Raw genomic sequence first — 19,417 nt, 5'->3', positions numbered from 1 at the left:
AAATGCTCTCTCCAAACAGTTCTTACAGTAAATGCGATATTTGCTGCCGTTTTCAAGCGATCTGAATCAGAACAGAGACAGTTTTTGAAGAGACGTTCAGGGCAAGCCCTGGTCTGATTGCAACCCGTGATTTTACAAAGTTTTCAATCACTGGGGAAAGTATCGGTCTAGCTGATGCAACCTAAACCATCATAAGATGCTCGAAGATCGTTAAATATGCAAACTCCTTATAAAGATTTAACTGAAAATCCCCAGTTCAGACTAATCGAAACAGCCCTATTAAGACCTTTTCATCTATTCAGTTTTTTCATGTAACTCAGACAAACTTCGTAATTTCGTCCTTAGTGTAAGTGTCATAGAAGCCCCACTAAGAAAAGAACAAGAAAGCTTATTATTCAAATAAAGCAAAAAGCAAGTTTTAAGCACGCAGAATCTGCTACGCAAAGCCTTTGAACTGAGTGAATGATAAATTTTACCCAAAGTGCGATTGATTGCTGCAATCAGCAGTTGAATATAATTTATTTATAACTTGCATGCCAGCCTGGATCAGTTCAGTGTAAATTTCTCGCAATCAGTCCCTTGACACAACGTTTCAAGTCGTGTGTTAATATCAAACAATTATGATGTTTTGATAACATTCCAGCCAAACATCACTTAGTCATTCTCGCATAGCAACATTCACACCTAATTCACATACACCCTATTCAAGCAGGTGACTTTTTGACCTTTGACACTGAGGGGCCCCCTGGACTTTAGAGCGTGTCTAGGCCCCAAACCAACTCCTAGATATGCATGTAGCCACAACAAAGCACTGTTTATTGATTGCGATGAGTCTGAATGGGGATCTAGAAGTTTGGACTCTTACCTCTGGAAGTGCAGCGTCATTCTCCACTAAGGGCACATCCAGATTATCCTTTTTCTCGGAAAATGGCTTTGTTAGAATCGTCATTTTTCCTTAGTTGATCTTTTCGGAATAATGCGCAAAAATCCACTGGACTTGGAACACAACCCAGATCAATAACAAAACGCCCTGCTGATACTGACACTGACAACTGACAATCCACCAAAACAAATACCTGTCCACCTGGCTGGCTGTTCTTCAGGGGCATTTGGCAACACGAAATTGGGGCCGATGTTTTTCCAGTTCTATTTATTGTTTACCGTCAAACTAGAGGCGCAGTACATATTAGCCGTTATACCAAAAAGTAACTCAAACTTTTCTCAATGGCTGAAGCAAATTAACTCGCAAGTGAACGCAGCTGGCGAACTGGGCGTGGCAACGCTACTGTTGTTTACCCACCCAACATAACCCAGTTTTTAGGTTAGCTGTCGTACTCATACTTGTTCTGAAGCGCCCTAATTGCCCGCGCTCTACCCCAATGTGAGATTGGGGCCCCTCCTTATCAACTATGGGCAAATATTCGAGCGACTCGGACAACGACAGGCGCTCCAATAAGTCTTTAAAAAACCGCTCTCGATACAGGTACGGCTATCGGGCTTATTCGCTTCCACTTGCATTAATTGTTTGCCCATCCAGAACATCCTCCAGTGATTCATCAGACTCCCGGAAGAACCGGCGGTCAGCAAAAAAGTCCCATCGCAGATCCAGAAGCAAGGAGCGCTACTCCAGGTCGGGGTAAGCAAATGGGCAAACGGCCAACGTGCTTATTTAAATGCCATACAGTTCGTACACTTCCAAGTCGCGGTCTCACCGAGCGGGGCGCTCCAGAGATCGCTACCGATCGAGGCGTTCGCGCTCCAAGTCCTACATCAAGGAGTACACTTCGAAGCCCAAGCGAAGCTCATCTTCCAGTTCATCTAGCAGCGACAGGAGCCGCACGAAGAAGAGGCCTGAAAAGAGTCAGTTGGCTGTTGAGTGTAAGCTGAAGTCTAATGGGGCAGATTTTCAGGCAAACCCAACAATAAGCCCAAACCTGTGGTCGTTGATGACGATGACGACTGCGTGATTGTTGATAGTGAAACCATCCAGCAAATCAACGAGGACAAGTTTGTGCCGAAGGCCTTCAGCTCCGGCAAGCCTGTGAAGAGCAACATAGTGATCGACCTGAATAAACAAACTATTAAAGTGCCCGAAGTGAACCGAGTGGAACCAGACAGCATCTTCCATCATGCGGTAAGCAGCTGGTTTACTCATTGGTGAGCTCTTGATGCTGATGGATGCGTTCTTTCAGTTGTTTGCCAGCCCAGAGGTTCGCTTGGAGAAGTGGATAAAGGAACTGTGCTCTTATCGCCAAAAGGCTCTTCAACAGGGCTGGAAGAACGAGTAAAGTGCCATTCAAGATCTGCAATTTTAGTTAGAAGGCAATGAGTCGCTTGTGGTGGCTGGTTCCTTTTGGGGCCTGTTTGCTTGCAGTGATTCTTACTGGGAATAAAACGCTGCTGGACATAAGCGAGCGAAGCTCCTGCCCGTTTTGCTACGGCGACGACTTCTGCTCGGCCCTTGAAAACGCCACGTTTCAATACAACAGCCTGCAGAAGGTTGCGTTTAATTTCGTGAGTGTGAAGAATGTGTTCTTTGCCCAGCTGGACGGTAGGGAGTTAGTGCTGAAAAAACTCGCGGACTGTGCAGTTTTTTCCCTGCTCAACCAGGACGTTTTCCGTGAGGCAAAGCCAAAGGCGATTAAGCAGGAAGATTTAGTGACGCTTCTAAGTGATAACCGCAGACACTTCCACACATGCAACCGGGCTACTGCTCAGCAGCTGATTCAAGCCATTCCCTCTAAAAACTCTAAAGAATTGGCCAATCTGTGGACATTGCTGAACGTGAATGTAGAGCCGCTTCTTTTGGAGGTTTTTCGGAAGGAGCACAAATGGCCGGTGCCCCATTTTTTCGGGTACTGCGGACGTTTGGCTGTCGAGGAAAATTGCGGGGTGCCGCTCAACGAAGTGCAGCTGCTGCACTGGAACCATCGAGCTCACATAGCGCTTCAACTGCTTCAAGCTGCTGATAAATTCACCAGTGGACATGAGGAGTTCAGGCTGTACCTGACCGACGTTTCGCCTGATAATGTGGCCGTCAACTTGCAGGATTTTAGCGTTGCTTTCGTCGATTTGGAGCATGGGATTTTGCAAGGGATTCACTCTGGTTTGTCCATACTCATTAAATTAAATTAATTAAATTAAACGCGTTCGGATTGATTTTTGGGCATTTTACAAACTTCCGCCTAAAAATTGCATGTTCGGTTGTGCGTGTTGCACAACGAACGAAACGCACATGTGAAGATTGGTTTTTAGACCAAAAATTTGACCAAGCTCTTCTGCTTTAAACTCTGAAATGATTTGGATAAATTCGCCTTATCTTTTTCCTTTGGAAAATAGTCAGAATGATGAAAATGCGCATTCAAGACAGAAACTTGAAATTCTGATTAAAAAAGCTTTAGTTTTAATGTATGTATACGAAATTGCAGTGCTTTACAATGTTCATTGATTTTGGGAGAATTCACATTTCTATCTAGAACGTGAACTTTTGTTTGTGTGCGCTTGTGTTTAAAATTAGTAAGTTGCCAGAAAAAAAAGCTGAAATTTTAAATGCTGATGAAGAAAACTTCTATTATTTCATGTGTCCGGTCAAAAAATCAATTTTCTATCATACGCGTTCGCCTTAAAATCCATCAAAAGCAAACCGCTTCAGACAACGAGCTGAAATACGCAATTTTATATAAAATCAAATAAAAAAATCCCATTTTTCCAAAAAACGGCTTCACCAATTGCAATGATTCAAAACTTCCGCGGTTCAAGTCGCAATAGCGCGCCATTCATCGGAAACACCTTGGATTTACACCGTTACTTCTGCTATTCCACAGACCAACCAGCAACTCTTGCCCACTATACCCAATACATGCCCGAAGAAGAATTCGCATTTTTCAGCGATTCAGTTTGCGCCAGCCGGATCAGCGACCATAACATCTATGCAGTATGCAGGGTGAGTGGCTGCATTTGACCAACCCTACCATTACTGTATGTCTTTTGCTTGCAGCTCTTCCTGTCGCCTGCTGCACCATGGCCCATGATGCTCGGAGGGCTGCTGCACTCACCCCAAGCGGCCCCAGAGCGGTTGTTTTCCCTTATAGAGCTCTGCGTTCATTCGCCTAACGAAATACCCCGCTTCTCTCTTAGCAGGACCATTCAACAGCTGCTGCGTGACCTGCTAAACGACGCTGGTTATTATAACTTGAAGAACGAATAGAGCGATTTTGAGTCTCCCCTGTAGTTTCCGAATCCAATTTGTCCTAATCCATCAAAGCAATGCGTAGGTGAGCCCTAATGGGATTAGGGAAGCCCTAAAGGCCCGCGCATATAAAGGGAGTTCTCCGCTAGTTTTCGCTTAGTGGTAGGAGTTTGTTGGCAAAATGGTGTTCAACTTCCGGGTGTTCAAAAAACAAGCCCCCAATGGGAAACTTACCATGTACTTGGGTAAGCGCGACTTTGTGGATCACATTTCCGGCGTGGAGCCCATAGGTGAGTGTTAATGTTTAGTTAAAGGAGGCTTTCCTCAATCCCTGGAGTTTTAGATGGGGTGGTCGTAATCGACGAAGAATACAAGGAGCGCAAAGTCTTCGGGCAAGTGGTGTGCAGCTTCCGCTACGGACGCGAAGAGGACGAGGTGATGGGCTTGAACTTCCAAAAGGATCTTTTCCTGGCTTCTGAGCAAGTGTATCCGCCGCCAGAGAAACATGAGACCTCAAAGTTGCAGGACAGGCTGGGGAAGAAGTTGGGAGAAAATTGCTTCCCTTTTCGATTCACCTTGCCCCCCAGCGCTCCCGCTTCTGTTACCCTCCAACCTGGTAATGAGCTGGACGTTTCATGCATGCGAAATTGAGTTTTGGCGGATTAGGGCAAGAGGACGATGGGCAGCCGTGCGGGGTCCACTACTACGTGAAGCTCTTTGTGGGGGAACACGAAACTGATCGAAGCCACAAGCGCAGCACCGTTTCAATGGCCATTAGGAAGATCCAGTACGCGCCCTCCAAACAAGGCCAACAGCCTTGCACAGTCGTGCGCAAGGACTTCATGCTGAGCCCTGGCGAGCTGGAACTCGAAGTGTCCCTAGACAAGCAAGTGGGTTCGGCGCTTTTGCTCCTTCCAGGAACTTAGCAGAAATTCTGCAGGTTTACCATCACGGCGAGAAGATTGCGGTGAATGTTTGCGTTCGCAACAACAGCAATAAGGTGGTGAAGAAGCTGAAGGCCATGGTGCAGCAAGGGGTGGATGTGGTGCTGTTCCAGAATGGCCAGTACCGCTCCACGGTGGCCAACATCGAAACCCAGTAAGGACGATGTAAGGCTTTAAAGGGGGCTGGAGTGTACCTGGGGGTTTTCCAGGGAAGGCTGCCCGATAAATCCGGGTTCCAGCTTGCAGAAGGTCATCTACTTGCTGCCCTTGCTGGCTTCCAATAAAGACCGCCGCGGCATCGCTTTGGACGGCCAGCTGAAGAAGTTGGACACCAACTTAGCGTCCACCACACTGTAAATCCCAGCCACTAAACTCAGAAATTTAACATTTCTAAGAAAATTTCGGGTTTCAGACTGGCCAGTCCGGATCAACGCGATGCCTTCGGCATCATTGTCTCCTACGCGGTTAAAGTGAAGCTCTATCTCGGGGCGCTGGGAGGAGAATTGGCTGCTGAGCTCCCGTTTGTCCTCATGCATCCCAAGGTAGGTTCCGATTTTTCCTGCCAAGCCCAGCAAATGCCATTTTCACTGCTCAGCCCAACTCCAAGCCGAAGCTGGTGCAGGCAGACAGTCAGGCCGAAGTGGAAATGTTCAGGCAAGACACCATCGAACCAGAACTCGACGCCGAACTTGACTAAGTTTGCCTGCAAAACGGGACGTAAATAAAACCGATAATCGGCCCTGTAAATGAAGTTCGCTTTTTATTTATAAAATCATATGCTATAATACGAAACTTTAATCTGAATGGTTGTATGCTCAGCTCAATAATACGAGTATTATACTTGAAGCTCCATAAACTGGTACAAAGTGGCACGAGCACCATTAATTGTGCCTATTTGACTAATGTTTTGCAAGAATGTGAATGATTCTGGCCGATTTACGTTAACAACCACACTTTAAGGACGGCTTGGGGCTTCAGCTGTTGTCCTCGGAAAGGAAATTTTGTGTTAAACTCTCGAGAACTACTCGAAGCGGTTTGGGTTGGTCTAAGAAGCTTGTTGAGTATTGGACCAGTTTTGCATTTTATATTGTGCGCGATTGTCTTTAAAATCTTTTAAAGTGCAACTACTGCAGGAAAAGGGCTGAAATTTGCAAATTAGGTAAAAGACGGTTCAGTTCTATTCAGTTCTAGTGTGTACCCAATAGCAGCTAATGCAGAATGGTAATTGATTTTTGAGAAATGTGCACACTTGTTTTAAAATTATAATTTTGTCTTTAAAACTTTGTAACTTTCAAACCACTACACTGAAATTTTGAAAAATAGGCTTCATTAGTAATGTCTACAAAACGCAGAAAACTTCAAGTTTTCATTGATTTTTGAGTAACTTGCTAACCCCCATCTTAAACCTGCATTTTCTATTACCCAAGTTTGTCTTTGAACATTCAGAAGTTGCAAACTACTGCAGATAAAAGACTGAAATTGGGAACTAGATAACAGAAGATTCATTTGCAGTGTGTACAAAGTGGCAGCAAATACATAATGCTCATTAATTTTTAAAAAATATCCAAAACTTTCGTATAAAAATTGCAATTTTCTTGTACCCGCTTGTCTTTAAAATACCATAGTTGCAAATTACGATAAAGATCTAAACTTTGAAAAAAATGGACTGTATTTATAACGTGTACGAAATGGCTGTAAATTTGAGAACTTTCATCAAAAACCTGCAATTTCCATTCCGTCGTTTGCCTTTAAAAACTCATCAATTGCAAGATAAGGGGTTGAAATTTGAAATTTTCGTGATTAAAAAAGTTCAATCTAAGAACTGTATTTCGAAGCTTGAGAAAACCAACCTTTCATTTGAGCATAAAACATCAGCAAATTTAAAAACTTGAGAAAACGACTTGGGCTGCTGCCCTCAGTAAGGAAAATAAGTAGCAAACCCTCAAGAGCTACGAGAATGAGTCAAAATTGGTCTAAAAAGCTTGTTGAGTATTAGAAACGCACTGTTTCGTGTCGAGGTTCGGAAACAATTCACATCCTTGACTATCTTAATTTAAGCCTTACCTAGAGAAAATAACTTACAAATATGTACAAAAATAAACAGAACGATATAAGTATGACCAGATATACAAATGTAAAGAAAAAATGCCAAAGATCGCCGGAACACAAGCCCGCTTAAACACAGGACAGGAATTTAGTCAAACGAAGAAAAAAATTAAAATGGGAACAATGGCAATCGTTGGCATTTCGCATGGAAGTCACTTAAACATAGTTATCTAACCACTCGCAATTGAACGAAGAAAAACCAAGAAAACACGCACACGCGATATATAACTAAATCGAAAAATTACCGCCATTGTTGGCCACAAACACGAACAACGCCTGGAAAATCTGCTAATTTACATGATTTATGCTTATTTTGTTTTCGGTAGAGGCCGGACGAGGTAGAGCTTTTCGCCCTGTTTGTTCGTGTAGATCGGTGCTCGTTGGTAGTGATCGACCAGCTGATCCAGCGTGTGGAACTTTCGTTGTCCGATGCAGTAAAGGGCGCCCTCGACGTGGACTCTAAAATGCTTGTTGCGCCCGGGTGCTTTCAACGACACTGAGTAATCTCCCACCTGAAAACAACCCAAAAAATCACCAATTTCCTAATGAAACCGCGATAATCACATACATTGGTTTCACTGTCTCTGATCAGAAAGTCCCCATCGTGCCCAAACTGATTCAGCAGCGAATCACATGCGTTTCTAGTGATCGGTCCGTAGTACCACGGTTTGTCGATTATGTGCGGCTTATCAATCATTGAGGCCTGAAAACATCGGCAACCTTTAAAGGGGAACAACCCTGGAAAAGTTGAATTACCTGAGAGCTAACCATGGAAGAATCCAGTCGTTCAGGCTTGCCAGAGTCTTGGAAGCCTCGTTTCAAGTACTCGGAGAGTTCAGAGAGATAATTCCTGGGCACAAGACCTATCTGGCCCTGGGAGTTTCTGGCCTTGTACCACTCAGGGTCACTAGGAGGCCTGTCCAGAATCTCCAGCCGATCCCCCTTTTCAAAAGACAGCTCCTGCTCATTGGTGGAGGAGAATGAGTAGAGAGCCACCACAATATCCAGCACATTTTCCGCCATTGCATAGGTATGCATCGTGTCATCAAGATCGCCTTCTTCTTGCGTGTAATTCGACGGAAACCAGCCGGTGATGTTGCTGCTTTGCCCGCGCCACCATCCTGAAAACTCTCGCAATTTAGTGGGTTGATTTGGGAATTTATGATCCGTTTACCATCGTTGCTCTTCTCCAGGATCAGAATCCTCGACCCTTTGACTAGGGAGAGCTCATCGGGCTGTTGCGCCTGGTAGTTGTACTTCACAACTGCAATTCCTATGGCTTCCGAAGGATCGGCTGCCGCCCGTCTAGCCATACTGGGAGATTCTACTGTGCGTGAAGGCGAATTGCTCGAAGGTAACGTTTTGGACCCCGAACCCTTTTTTACCTGCCAAAATAGCATGCGTTAAAACCAAAGAGGCCCGCTGGCTCTTGAGCGTTTGCACCTTCTTCTTAATACTGTCAAACAAGGAGGGCTTCTCTTTTTTCACATAGTTGCTCGGGACGTAGCCAGCTTGGTTACGGGAATTCTGCACTTTCCACCAGTGCTTCGAGTCGTCCAACAGCACATAACGCTCGTTTTTGCGCAGATCCAACTCCTGCGGCCCTTGATGCTCGTAGTCGTATTTGGCCACGACATAGCAGATGTCGTCCTGGCTAGTTTTGCCTGCAAACAGCGCAAAGTCGGGCTGAATCCCAGCTTACAGCCTTGCAAAGGCTCATGCCTAGCAGCCAATCACCTACCATATCGGTAACTGGGCGCTGCAGCCATTTGCTCAGGGGTGGGTTTTGATGCGTAACTAGCGTTCGATTGCCAAGGGCTGCCTGGTATTCCGCGCATAGACTGAGTCTCCAACATGACCACAAATCACAACACTACCAAGTGCTAGCCAACATACATGCCTCTATGCTATAACAAGGAAATCGTTTACGTCTCAAAGGCTACTTGGGAGGATTGGACGGTTTAATGCCATCACCACAGGGAGTTTAGTAGGGAAGCTCTTGGTTGATAGGCAGGATGTTGTGGGGTTTTCCTTGGGATCAATAATTGGCTAACTAGAAAGTTCTGAAAAAAATGTGTAAAACTCAGGACTTTGTGTGTTCAGTTTCTTAGCCGGACAAGTTTACAAGGCTGAATAGTTTAGCTGGTTTAAAGTCCCTATTATTTGTTAGCGTTCTTTGAGTGCAACTTGCATAGAACATTCGTACTCATCACTGCTACCCTTCTCGCTTCATTGACTTCTGCTTTGAAAAAGTCCAATGAGCTAACAAATCCTCCAATTCAGATTTTCTTAACCATTCATTGCTATTCTTGGCAGCATTTTTCGATCTCCTCTTTATGTGTCCTAAATAATGTAGTTTTATAATTGGGCCAATTCTTTTCAAACTTTTGAAAAATGTGCCGTCAAAAAAATCGTCAACGAACAACTAGGTCGAAACCAAATACAGAAATTCTACAGGGTGTAACCAAGACATCAAGCCACAAATAGACCAAATTTTCGCTCGAATGCAAAGACCGATTTTTAAGAGGACTAAGTCCTGGAGCTTAAAGTTGCATCATCAAACGCCAGCCCGCCTTAAAAAAAAATTTAAAAACCAACGGAACCGAATTGAAACTCAGAGCTTCTACAGGGTGTAGCGAAGACATCTACAGGGTGTAGAACAGAACTTCTACAGGGTGTAGCGAAGCAAATGGACAAAATTTCGCTTAAACCCAAGCAAATGCTGATGTTTGTAGGAGACAAACCCTGGAGCTTAAAGTTGCAGTTTTCATCAAACGCCAGCCCGTCTAAAAAAAATCTAAAAAACCAACGGAACCAAATTAAAACCCAGAGCTTCTACAAGGTCTAGCGAATACACCAAGCAGCAAATGGACAAAATTTCGGTCAAACCCAAGCAAATGCTGATTTTTTAAGAGACTAAACCCTGAACCTTAAAGTTGCAGTTTTCATTAAACGCCAGTCCGCGTTAAAAAAATTCTAAGAAAACAACAGAACCGAATTGAAACCCAGAGCTTCTACAGGGTGTAGCGAAGACATCAAGCAGCAAATGGACATTTCAGTCAAACCCAAGCAAATGCTGATTTTTGTACGAGACTAAACCCTGGAGCTTATAGTTGCAGTTTTCATCAAACGCCAGCCCGTTTAAAAAAAACTCTAAAAAACCAACGGAACCAAATTAAAACCCAGAGCTTCTACAAGGTCTAGCGAATACATCAAGCAGCAAATGGACAAAATTTCGGTCAAACCCAAGCAAATGCTGATTTTTTAAGATACTAAACCCTAGACCTTAAAGTTGCAGTTTTCATCAAACGCCAGTCCGTGTTAAAAAAATTCTAAGAAAACAACAGAACCGAATTGAAACCCAGAGCTTCTACAGGGTGTGGCAAAGACATCAAGCAGCAAATGGACAAAATTTCGCTCAAACCCAAGCAAATACTGATTTTCTAGGAGACTAAACCCTCGAGCTTAAAGTTGCAGTTTTCATCAAACGCCAGCCCGCTTTAAAAACAATTTTTAACAAACCTACGGAACCGAATTAAAACCCAGAGCTTCTACAAGATCTAGCGAAGACATCAAGCAGCAAATGGACAAAATTTCGCCGAAACCCAAGCAAATGCTAATTTTTTAAGAAACTAAACCCTTAAGCCTACTGTTGCAGTTTTCATCAGACGCCAGCCCGCCTTAAAAAAATTCTAAAAAACCAACGGAACCTAATTAAAACCCAGAGCTTCTACAAGGTCTAGCGAAGACATCGAGCAGCAAATGGACAAAATTTCGCTCAAACCCAAGCAAATACTGATTTTCTAGGAGACTAAACCCTGGAGCTTAAAGTTGCAGTTTTCATCAAACGCCAGCCCGCCTTAAAAACAATTCTAACAAACCTACGGAACCGAATTAAAACCCAGAGCTTCTACAAGGTCTAGCGAAGACATCAAGCAGCAAATGGACAAAATTTCGCTGAAACCCAAGCAAATGCTAATTTTTTAAGAAACTAAACCCTTAAGCTTACTGTTGCAGTTTTTATCAAACGCCAGCCCGCCTTAAAAAAAATCTAAAAAACCTACGGAACCGAATTAAAACCCAGAGCTTATACAGGGTCTAGCGAAGACATCAAGCAGCAAATGGACAAAATTTCGCTCAAACCCAAGCAAATCCTGATTTTTTAGGAGACCAAATCCTGGAACTTAAAGTTGCAGTTTTCTTCAGATTGACAAATTCATCTATTGCACTCAAGCTCGTCTAAATCCATGCCGAAAGCGGCTGTTGAAACGAAGCATAAGTCTGGATTATATTTTTTCCGCCAGGCTCCATTGTTTTTGTTGTTGACTTCTGTAATTAACTTTCCTTTTGCGTAAGCTATTTCCTTTTTCGTTGATACTATTCCAGTTCCTCGCATTGTTCTTTCAACCACATCTCCTAAGCCTTTTTCGATTTATTTAATCGTTTTGCGTAGTTTTATATGTATTCTTGATGATTCGCTCTTCCAATGGACCTCTGTTTATTCTGCCTAAGCATGTTTTTTTGAATTGCAGCTCTTGTATTCACTTGCTGTTTCGCTCTTTCTGTTGGATTTGTCTGTTTTATTCAAAATTGTTGGGAATTTAAAGGAATAAAACTTCGAATGAGTTTGATTGACCAACCTGAAGCAAGATTACTGGGTAATTTTGCTTAAAACTACAGAGGGGCAATTGCTGCGATGCATCTGGGGCTTTGCCTGAATGGAACCCAAGTAGTTAAACAAAAAAACCGTCGAACGGCAGTGATGCGGCCTCCACTGGACGAAAGTTTCGTTTCACAACAAACCATGTACCCCTGTATCTAACTACTGACTAGGGCTAATCTAGCAAATAGATTACAACGAAACAATTCCGGGAAACACTTAGGAATGATCATGCAAACTACATACACCGTAAACAAACAATTACTAAGCTTCCAAGAATGAATGTATGGCATTTTCTTGTACCCATAGGAAGAATGATCACCTGGGGGTGGGACCACTAGGTCTGCAGGCAGTAAAACGGCCGAGATTGAGCGCAACTTACCAGATTTTAGGCTAGACATGGTCCAGAATCCAACATAAGTGGGTAGAAGAGCCGCATAAATCGATGGGAACGGAACAGAGGGGCGGTTTTCCTTAATAAAAACAATTAAAAATCCCCTTTAAAACTCCGAAAAGGCTAAACATCACACTTCAATCAAACGAGCGAGCGGCTTGGGCACAGATGGCGCTCTTTGCCCTAGCTGGATTGAGGAATACTCTCCGGAGTATCGGGGTTTTACGCGTTGGCTCTGCTGGTGTGAGTGAGACAAAGTATTATGTAATTAATGAATTTAGTAATTGACTTCTAGTGCTGAGGGAAACTTGCGGCCTATTTTAATTAAGCTAAATTTTTCCAGAATTGAAAAAATTGAGGCCTTTGAAATAATTAAACCTAGGCCTTAAAACGTTGAAGAGCGAAATCAAGAGCGAGACAGAGATAACAATGGATGTCAGACACAAAAAAAAACACATGGTATGTGCCAGTAGACGCATCCAGGCACTTGATCGCCATCAAAGAACTGCAATCAATTTGCTATTATGAATCATGAGGTTGTGTTGATCGGGTAAAAAGCCGTTTATCCAGTCGTAGAATATTCCCAAGTCCTGTAAATAGCTGCTAAACCATCGCATTTAGTATCGGGACGCGTTCAAGCGCCGGCTTTTACCTCGTGTTTTAGTTGTCAAATTTCCGAAAAATGGCGGACCTGAGTAACAAGAGTCGTCTACAAAACTTCAAGAACAAAGGCAAAGATCAAGATGTAAGTATTAGCTCGATGATCTGGACGTTTTCAGGGGGCCCGCGGCTCTAGGGGGGCGTGTTAGCGAAGCCCTGCGCGTTGCGCATCCGTTGCTATCAATACGTGTTGGTCAGTGGCCATCACCTGGATCCACATTCTTCTGTAACATTTTTTCACTTGATCATTGTTATTTTTGGGGTTATTGCGTCGTTGTTCGTTTCAGGCCTATGTGGATGCTACCGGGACGAAATAGTGCCGTTTTTTGGGGCATTTTTTTAGGCCACCTACAAGTATGACAGGCCTTTATCAGCGACTGGTCTGGTTTACGTAGCGCTGCGGATTCGTTTAGGGCCCTTCCAAACCTGCCAGTGGGGGCCTTTAGCTGTCTTGTTCGGTTCAGTTTTCAATAGTCATCCTGGCTTTAAATTCTCCTTTTTCACTTACCGCCCTATTTGTCAAACGGGACAAATTGAAAAAATCACCCAGTTTTTATGGTCTTGGGTGTTCATTTAATTAATTAAAGTTGAATCATCGATCCTCTATAGAGTTCTGAATGTTGTCAATACTGTTTCACATTCTCTGGTCTTCCTCAACATTCTTCTACTGCTAACCTTTGGACCTAATTGCAGGAAATGCGAAGGCGGCGCAACGAAGTTACCATCGAACTTCGGAAAAACAAACGGGAAGAAACGCTACAGAAGCGTCGCAACGTGCCACTGATCGACTCGACTGACGAAGATGATGTCGACAAGAATCTTTCCAACATAAATTTGGAGCAATTGGTGGCCCAAGCTGCGGGAGCAGACAACCCGAACATCCAATTGGTCGCTGTTCAATCCGCAAGGAAGTTGCTATCTTCCGATCGAAACCCTCCAATAGATGCGCTGATCCAAAGCGGAATTTTGCCGATTTTAGTCACATGTTTAGAACGACACGACAACCCGCCCTTGCAATTCGAGGCTGCATGGGCCTTAACAAACATTGCCTCCGGTATGTGGTTTCAATATTCATTTTGAGGATGATTGAGGGTTTTTTTAAAACTTGTTTCAGGCACATCGGCTCAAACGAATAAAGTGGTTGCATCCGGAGCGGTTCCTCTGTTCCTTATGCTGCTGCATTCTCCTCATCAGAACGTGTGCGAACAAGCAGTATGGGCTTTGGGGAACATAATTGGAGATGGGCCAGTTTTACGAGACTATGTTATTGAATTGGGCGTTGTTCAACCGCTTTTGTCCTTTATAAAGCCCGAAATTCCCATCTCATTTCTCAGAAATGTTACGTGGGTGATTGTCAATCTATGTAGGAATAAAGACCCTGCGCCTCCAATCCGCACCATCGAAGAGCTGTTGCCAGCGCTCAGCGCATTGATACATCACTCGGATGTAAATGTAAGTTGTTTCTTCGTTCTGATTTTTCGCCTGGTTAAACTGAACAATTTGTTTGCAGATTTTAGTGGACACGGTGTGGGCTTTGAGCTATTTGACTGATGGTGGTAATGAGCAGATCCAGATGGTCATAGACAGTGGGGTTGTGCCCAAGCTGATTCCCCTCTTGAGCCACCGAGAAGTGAAAGTTCAAACTGCCGCTTTGAGGGCAGTCGGCAATATTGTGACAGGCACTGATGACCAAACGCAGGTACGGTTTGAAAAACAGCATTTCAAGCACAGTCGAGTTCTAATATCCATTTTTCAGGTGGTTTTGAATTGCGATGCCCTCTCTCACTTCCCTGCCTTGTTAACCCACCCGAAAGACAAGATTTGCAAAGAAGCTGTGTGGTTTTTGTCCAATATCACTGCCGGCAATCAACGTCAAGTTCAAGCCGTTATAAATGCCGGTAGGATATCCATTGATCTGTTGGAGCTGGGTTAAAAAAACTGCTGTTTTAGGGCTTCTGCCTAAAATCATCTATAACCTCAGCAAAGGCGACTTTCAGACTCAGAAGGAGGCAGCGTGGGCCATTTCGAATTTAACTATTGGCGGCAACAAGGAGCAGGTTGGTCGATTGATTCAAGACGGCGTCATACCGCCTTTCTGCGATTTGCTCAACTGTAAAGATGCTACAGTCATTCAAGTAAGTGCTGCTGTAACACATTCACTTTTTGCGCTCTTCATGCTCGAAAATGCACGATTTCGGTTCGGATTTTCACTGTTTTGTTTGCAAAACTTTCAATCGCCGATATAAAGCTTAGAAAGTTTCTAGTTTTGCGCAATTTGCCAGGTTAAATAAGCAAAGATTTGATCTCGGCCTGTAATCGCTTTTTTTGTTGCTTTTAGGTTGTTTTGGACGGCATAAACAACATGCTTAAAATGGCCGGACCTCAAGTAGAACAACTTTGCGCCATGATAGAGGAATGTAGCGGCTTGGATAAAATCGAAGCGCTCCAGAGCCATGACAATGTCGACATTTACAAGTTGGCCTATGAAATAATTGAGCAATATTTCAGCGGCGATGTAAGTAATCTTTTGTTTGTTCTTGCAGAGGAAAAAAGTTCTCGCAAAAAGCTCTGTCAGAAATTTACAGCAGTACATTTGATCGCTTCTCTAAATGTTATCATTAACTTTTCTTAAATATCTGTTGTTTGATGCGGAAATCTACTGATTGGAAAAATCTAAATCGTTTTCCTGACGATTTCTATTATCAATCCAGCGAAATGCTTGATAGCTTCGCTTTACTCACGCAGTTTTCATTGTTTACAAGAATGTTTGGACCGAACTGCGAGGGGCAGTTCGATGTTAATGGAACATTTTCTGGTACGAAAAGTTACCATTAATAAGTTGGAAAGTTTGGCGGAAGTTTCCAATGATTTTCCATGGCTGGTTCTTGGGTTTTTTCCATTAGGGACTCAGTGAAGGAGAATTTCACTTTTTCTATATTCTCATTTATATTTGGCAAAAAACAATTTGCTTGCAAAAATACGAGAAACTTTTCTCGACGACGTTTTTTGATAGGAGACTTTATTGAGGAGGCAAAAATGAAATGTCGAAATCAAGCAAAAATTTTAGTTTAGTTTATACCCAAACTTGGTCTAGTTTCCCTGGTTTTATTTGTATGATTTTTTCGTTGTCGTTTGAATGAGATTAATTATTCAATACAAGAAAAAATACAATTTTTTTTGCAATTTTAGATTTAATTTGTTAAAAAGTCTAAACCCGAAATGGCAAAAAAGCGAGGGTTTGTTCCCCCATTTCCATAATTTGTTAGTATATTACAATTTTATCATATGGTATATTGAAGCATTTATTGAAAAATTCAAACGTTTTTTCGCCTTATGAGTATATGCCGGCGATCTCCTATCAAATACGCTCAAAGAGAAAAAAACGACAACTTTAGATTTCTTGTCGCAAAAGTTTATTTTGTTGTTGTTTCATAGATTTTCAATCTAAAAAATATAAGAACCATAGAAAAATTGATTTTTCAAGTGATTTGTAGAATTTTTTCACAGTTTTTCACTTATTTTAACTCTTCAAAAAATTGAAGAACATGTACGGTTTTCTTCAATCAAACACACTTTTAAAAGGTTGAAGGTTGTGACCAGTTCAGTAGGAAAAAGATGCGCAAATGTATCGGAGAAAAAAGAACTAAAACTTCAATTTCCGTACAGTGTTCTAATTTTTGAAAAAACCAGAACAATTTGATTTTTCAAGTGTATTGAAGAATTGTGACATTTGTTGACGAATTTTTATCCAAAAAAGTGCTGAGTTTTATACTGATTTTAAGTTTAAAAATTGGAAGAACAATCTTCGGGTTTTCTCTATCAAACTTACTTGAAAAAAGCTTGGAAAGCTGGAATCTGGAGCCATTTAAATTAGAAAAAGTGGCTCAACTGTCTGAAAGAAGAAAGGAAGAACACGTTTCTCATGTCGAAAGTTGGACCTATTTAGAGTCCAAAGAAAAAAGTCTTGATGAGTATAAGAAAACTAAATAATTTTTAAATCTTTAAAAGAAAATGATGTTAAACTTTCCGTTTTCAAGGATATTAATCCAGTTTAATCAAGTTTGACTTAAATTCAGTTAAAAAGCGTATTGATTTCCAGGCTGAAGATGATCCGAGTTTGGTGCCAAGTGCAGCCGATGGTGAATTCAACTTTGATCCGAACACGAACGTGCCCAATGAGGGCTTTAAGTTTTGATCGGTTGGATTAGGCAACTCTTGCTTGACTACGACTCTTCCGCTTTTCTTGTTTGGTTTTGAAACATACTAGAACACGTCATGTACGTTCATTTCAACATGTACATATATTTCGGGGCAATTAATTTAATGCGAGATCTCATGAGTTTGACTAGCGAAATTTCCTTTGAATGCTTTTAGAAGTTTCATTCAGTTTCGTATTAATTGAACGCAAACGCGCGGCCATTGATTGTATATAGGCCGTTGTTTTTTTCTTACTATTTGACGTGAACGTACATTGCATTGAAAAGGACGGGAATGAGGCTTGGCTGATTGGCAGAAAATAATTTTCAATTGTAATTAATAATGACAATTTTCTTATTTGATTTCGCTGTAAGTGCTTTATATCTAGAGCTAATCAATAATAAAACGGTCATATCGGACGATAATATTGTTCTCAATTAACCTTTCACTAAATAATATGTTGGAAATCCTAGCGACTCGTCCTCCTTCTGTCTCCAGTTCTGTTCTATTTATGTGCACTACATCTACAGGGTGGTTTCTTAATGTTGCAAAACATTTTTATTAAATTCGAAATGATGGGTAAGTTTTTTTTGATTTTAACGATTTTTTGTTGCAATATTTCCCAAGCGCCCTGTACATTTATTTCAGTTATTTTTACCATAATTTTAGTTAATGCGATACCGAGCCCTTGAGGTATCTTTATTAGGATCTGTCAATATATTTATGATATATATACTTAGATTTATCTTTAGCCAACAATAAAAAAATTCGTACTACCCATTTCTTTATTTGTATCCTCTCTCCTTAATGATTCCTTGGGCAAAGACCGCACCACTAGGCTCGAAAAACCCTGTACAAAAAGGAATTGGACCTTTAAAATCGATTTATCACCGTGCCTCAATACACCGAAAGTTTTCCATTGCTTTTATACGGGAAAAACGTGTTAATTTGTTTACCCTTCTCAAAACCGGTTTAAATTTCGGATTTTCAATGTTGAGGCATTTTTTTCTTACTCATTTTGAGCTGCAGAATCCTCGAAAACCTTGAGAAATGACCCAAATCATTGACCTGAAACGACCATAATCATTCAATTTAGCTTTAAATTATTTGTTTTCATGTGTTTTGAGCTGATGAATCCAGCGGTGCGCTGAATTTTTTTTTTTGAATTTAGTGATAAAAAAAGCTATGTAGAAATCTGTATTAAAACTTGAAAATTTGGTAAAAAAGCCGATAATTTTCTTGCAACCTTAAAAGCCCTAAAAGAAAAATGTTTTGACTGCAAATTCTATAAAAATTGTGAAACATTCCGGCTGATATCGAAGAAGTTTTGCGCGACGGGAAAAAACGCCAACTTGTTCATTGGAATATGATCAAAATGTCCGTAAAAAGCCCATAAAAATATCATAAAGCACACACTTAGACAGATTTAACGATCGAACGAAACGAATTGTTCAAAAACCTTCTAAAAATTCTCCCAACATATTTGTGGTCAACAAATAATCAGATTGACTGAAATGTATTTTTGACCGAATCAAAATCACTTCGTTTCCAGGACAAAATCAAGGAAAATTTAATGTTTGCGGAAAAATCTTCTTGAAAATCGACGTTTGAAAAAAGACAGCAAAAGTGGACAATAAGAATTTTTGTAATTTAAAAAATTATTAATTCAAAGTATAACTTTGAAAAACTCATTGAGTTTAATGCAAATCTGTAGTGATTTTGAGCAAGGAATGTTTTCTAAATGGGAAAAAATACAGTTGAATATGAAAGATGCAATTGCAACGCTTTTGCGATTAAAAAAGCGCCAATTTGTTCAGTGCAGTATGATAAAAAAATTTTCTAATTTATTGTGAAAAAACGCATAAAAAATAATAAAGCAAACGCACATAATTAATTATGTTAACACACGCGTACAAGAAGAAAAATGATCAAAAACTGCTGCATTTTCAAGACGAAATCGAAGATTAACAAATATCGAACGACACGAACTGAAGAAAAAATGTTTTGTTCTTAACAAGTAAATAGACTTTAAAAAATGACAAAAATATGGCAATGAACTTTTGAGATATCGCAGGAAATGACAAAGGTGGACAGGCATTTATTCTTAATTTTAAAATTATTGATGTAAAAAAATGAATCAAAGAAAATATCAACAAAAAGCAAAATCCAGTTAGGAAGAAACCAATAAAAAACCCCGTCAGATTGTTTCAAATCGGTTGTGATTTCGAGAAAGCCCTGCGTAGCAATAAATGTCTTCTAAATGGGGA

The 19,417-nt window shown here is 41.4% G+C and overlaps 5 protein-coding genes across 11 annotated transcripts in view; 3 read left to right on the top strand and 2 right to left on the bottom strand.

Moving 5' to 3' along the window:
• The window catches only part of LOC109542383 (integral membrane protein 2A), a 3,532-nt gene extending 2,455 nt beyond the window's left edge, over positions 1–1,077 (bottom strand). Inside the window, exon 1 of one of the 2 annotated variants that reach the window (XM_019911586.2) lies at positions 866–1,077. In XM_019911586.2, coding sequence (XP_019767145.1) covers positions 866–949 — 84 coding nt within the window. In that variant the 5' untranslated portion in view covers positions 950–1,077. The remainder of the gene's footprint in view (positions 1–865) is intronic. The other variant, XM_019911587.2, reaches the window with a different exon arrangement.
• An 80-nt stretch (positions 1,078–1,157) lies between these two features.
• Positions 1,158–4,223, top strand: LOC109542382 (zinc finger Ran-binding domain-containing protein 2). 3 transcript variants are annotated; one of them, XM_019911585.2, is made up of 5 exons: positions 1,158–1,483; positions 1,538–1,630; positions 1,685–1,860; positions 1,911–2,134; positions 2,193–2,714. In XM_019911585.2, the coding sequence occupies exons 1-5, from the start codon at positions 1,410–1,412 to the stop codon at positions 2,286–2,288; spliced, it is 663 nt and encodes a 220-aa protein (XP_019767144.2). In that variant the 5' UTR covers positions 1,158–1,409; the 3' UTR covers positions 2,289–2,714. The 3 variants fall into 3 exon arrangements, with proteins under 3 accessions (XP_019767144.2, XP_019767143.2, XP_019767142.2); XM_019911584.2 differs by having other exon boundaries at positions 1,538–1,636; XM_019911583.2 differs by lacking the exons at positions 1,158–1,483; positions 1,538–1,630; positions 1,685–1,860 and adding exons at positions 3,825–3,943; positions 3,998–4,223 and having other exon boundaries at positions 2,193–3,106.
• On the top strand, positions 4,224–5,884 carry LOC109542381 (arrestin homolog). 2 transcript variants are annotated; one of them, XM_019911582.2, is made up of 7 exons: positions 4,224–4,479; positions 4,533–4,805; positions 4,856–5,079; positions 5,130–5,287; positions 5,343–5,486; positions 5,546–5,675; positions 5,729–5,884. In XM_019911582.2, the coding sequence occupies exons 1-7, from the start codon at positions 4,371–4,373 to the stop codon at positions 5,828–5,830; spliced, it is 1,140 nt and encodes a 379-aa protein (XP_019767141.1). In that variant the 5' UTR covers positions 4,224–4,370; the 3' UTR covers positions 5,831–5,884. The 2 variants fall into 2 exon arrangements, with proteins under 2 accessions (XP_019767141.1, XP_019767140.1); XM_019911581.2 differs by having other exon boundaries at positions 4,278–4,479; positions 5,546–5,884.
• Positions 5,870–12,471, bottom strand: LOC109542400 (cytoplasmic protein NCK1). 3 transcript variants are annotated; one of them, XM_019911616.2, is made up of 7 exons: positions 12,282–12,461; positions 8,981–9,146; positions 8,683–8,903; positions 8,414–8,624; positions 7,996–8,360; positions 7,808–7,942; positions 5,870–7,751 (listed from the first exon to the last, which is right to left on the bottom strand). In XM_019911616.2, the coding sequence occupies exons 2-7, from the start codon at positions 9,093–9,095 to the stop codon at positions 7,548–7,550; spliced, it is 1,251 nt and encodes a 416-aa protein (XP_019767175.1). In that variant the 5' UTR covers positions 9,096–9,146; positions 12,282–12,461; the 3' UTR covers positions 5,870–7,547. The 3 variants fall into 3 exon arrangements, with proteins under 3 accessions (XP_019767175.1, XP_019767176.1, XP_019767177.1); XM_019911617.2 differs by lacking the exon at positions 12,282–12,461 and adding an exon at positions 11,880–12,063; XM_019911618.2 differs by lacking the exon at positions 8,981–9,146 and having other exon boundaries at positions 12,282–12,471.
• A 260-nt stretch (positions 12,472–12,731) lies between these two features.
• LOC109542399 (importin subunit alpha-3) lies at positions 12,732–17,926 on the top strand. The gene is made up of 8 exons (XM_019911614.2): positions 12,732–13,038; positions 13,647–14,007; positions 14,068–14,405; positions 14,464–14,652; positions 14,710–14,851; positions 14,904–15,088; positions 15,292–15,468; positions 17,053–17,926. The coding sequence occupies exons 1-8, from the start codon at positions 12,976–12,978 to the stop codon at positions 17,146–17,148; spliced, it is 1,551 nt and encodes a 516-aa protein (XP_019767173.1). The 5' UTR covers positions 12,732–12,975; the 3' UTR covers positions 17,149–17,926.
• Positions 17,927–19,417: the final 1,491 nt, after the last annotated feature.

This window comes from Dendroctonus ponderosae, unplaced genomic scaffold, assembly GCF_020466585.1.
Source record: "Dendroctonus ponderosae isolate FM_Combo_2020 unplaced genomic scaffold, Dpon_F_20191213v2 Dpon_F_20191213_11, whole genome shotgun sequence".
In the NCBI taxonomy this organism is placed as follows: Eukaryota; Metazoa; Arthropoda; class Insecta; order Coleoptera; family Curculionidae; genus Dendroctonus; species Dendroctonus ponderosae.
This window is presented reverse-complemented; position numbering and strand designations above follow the sequence as displayed.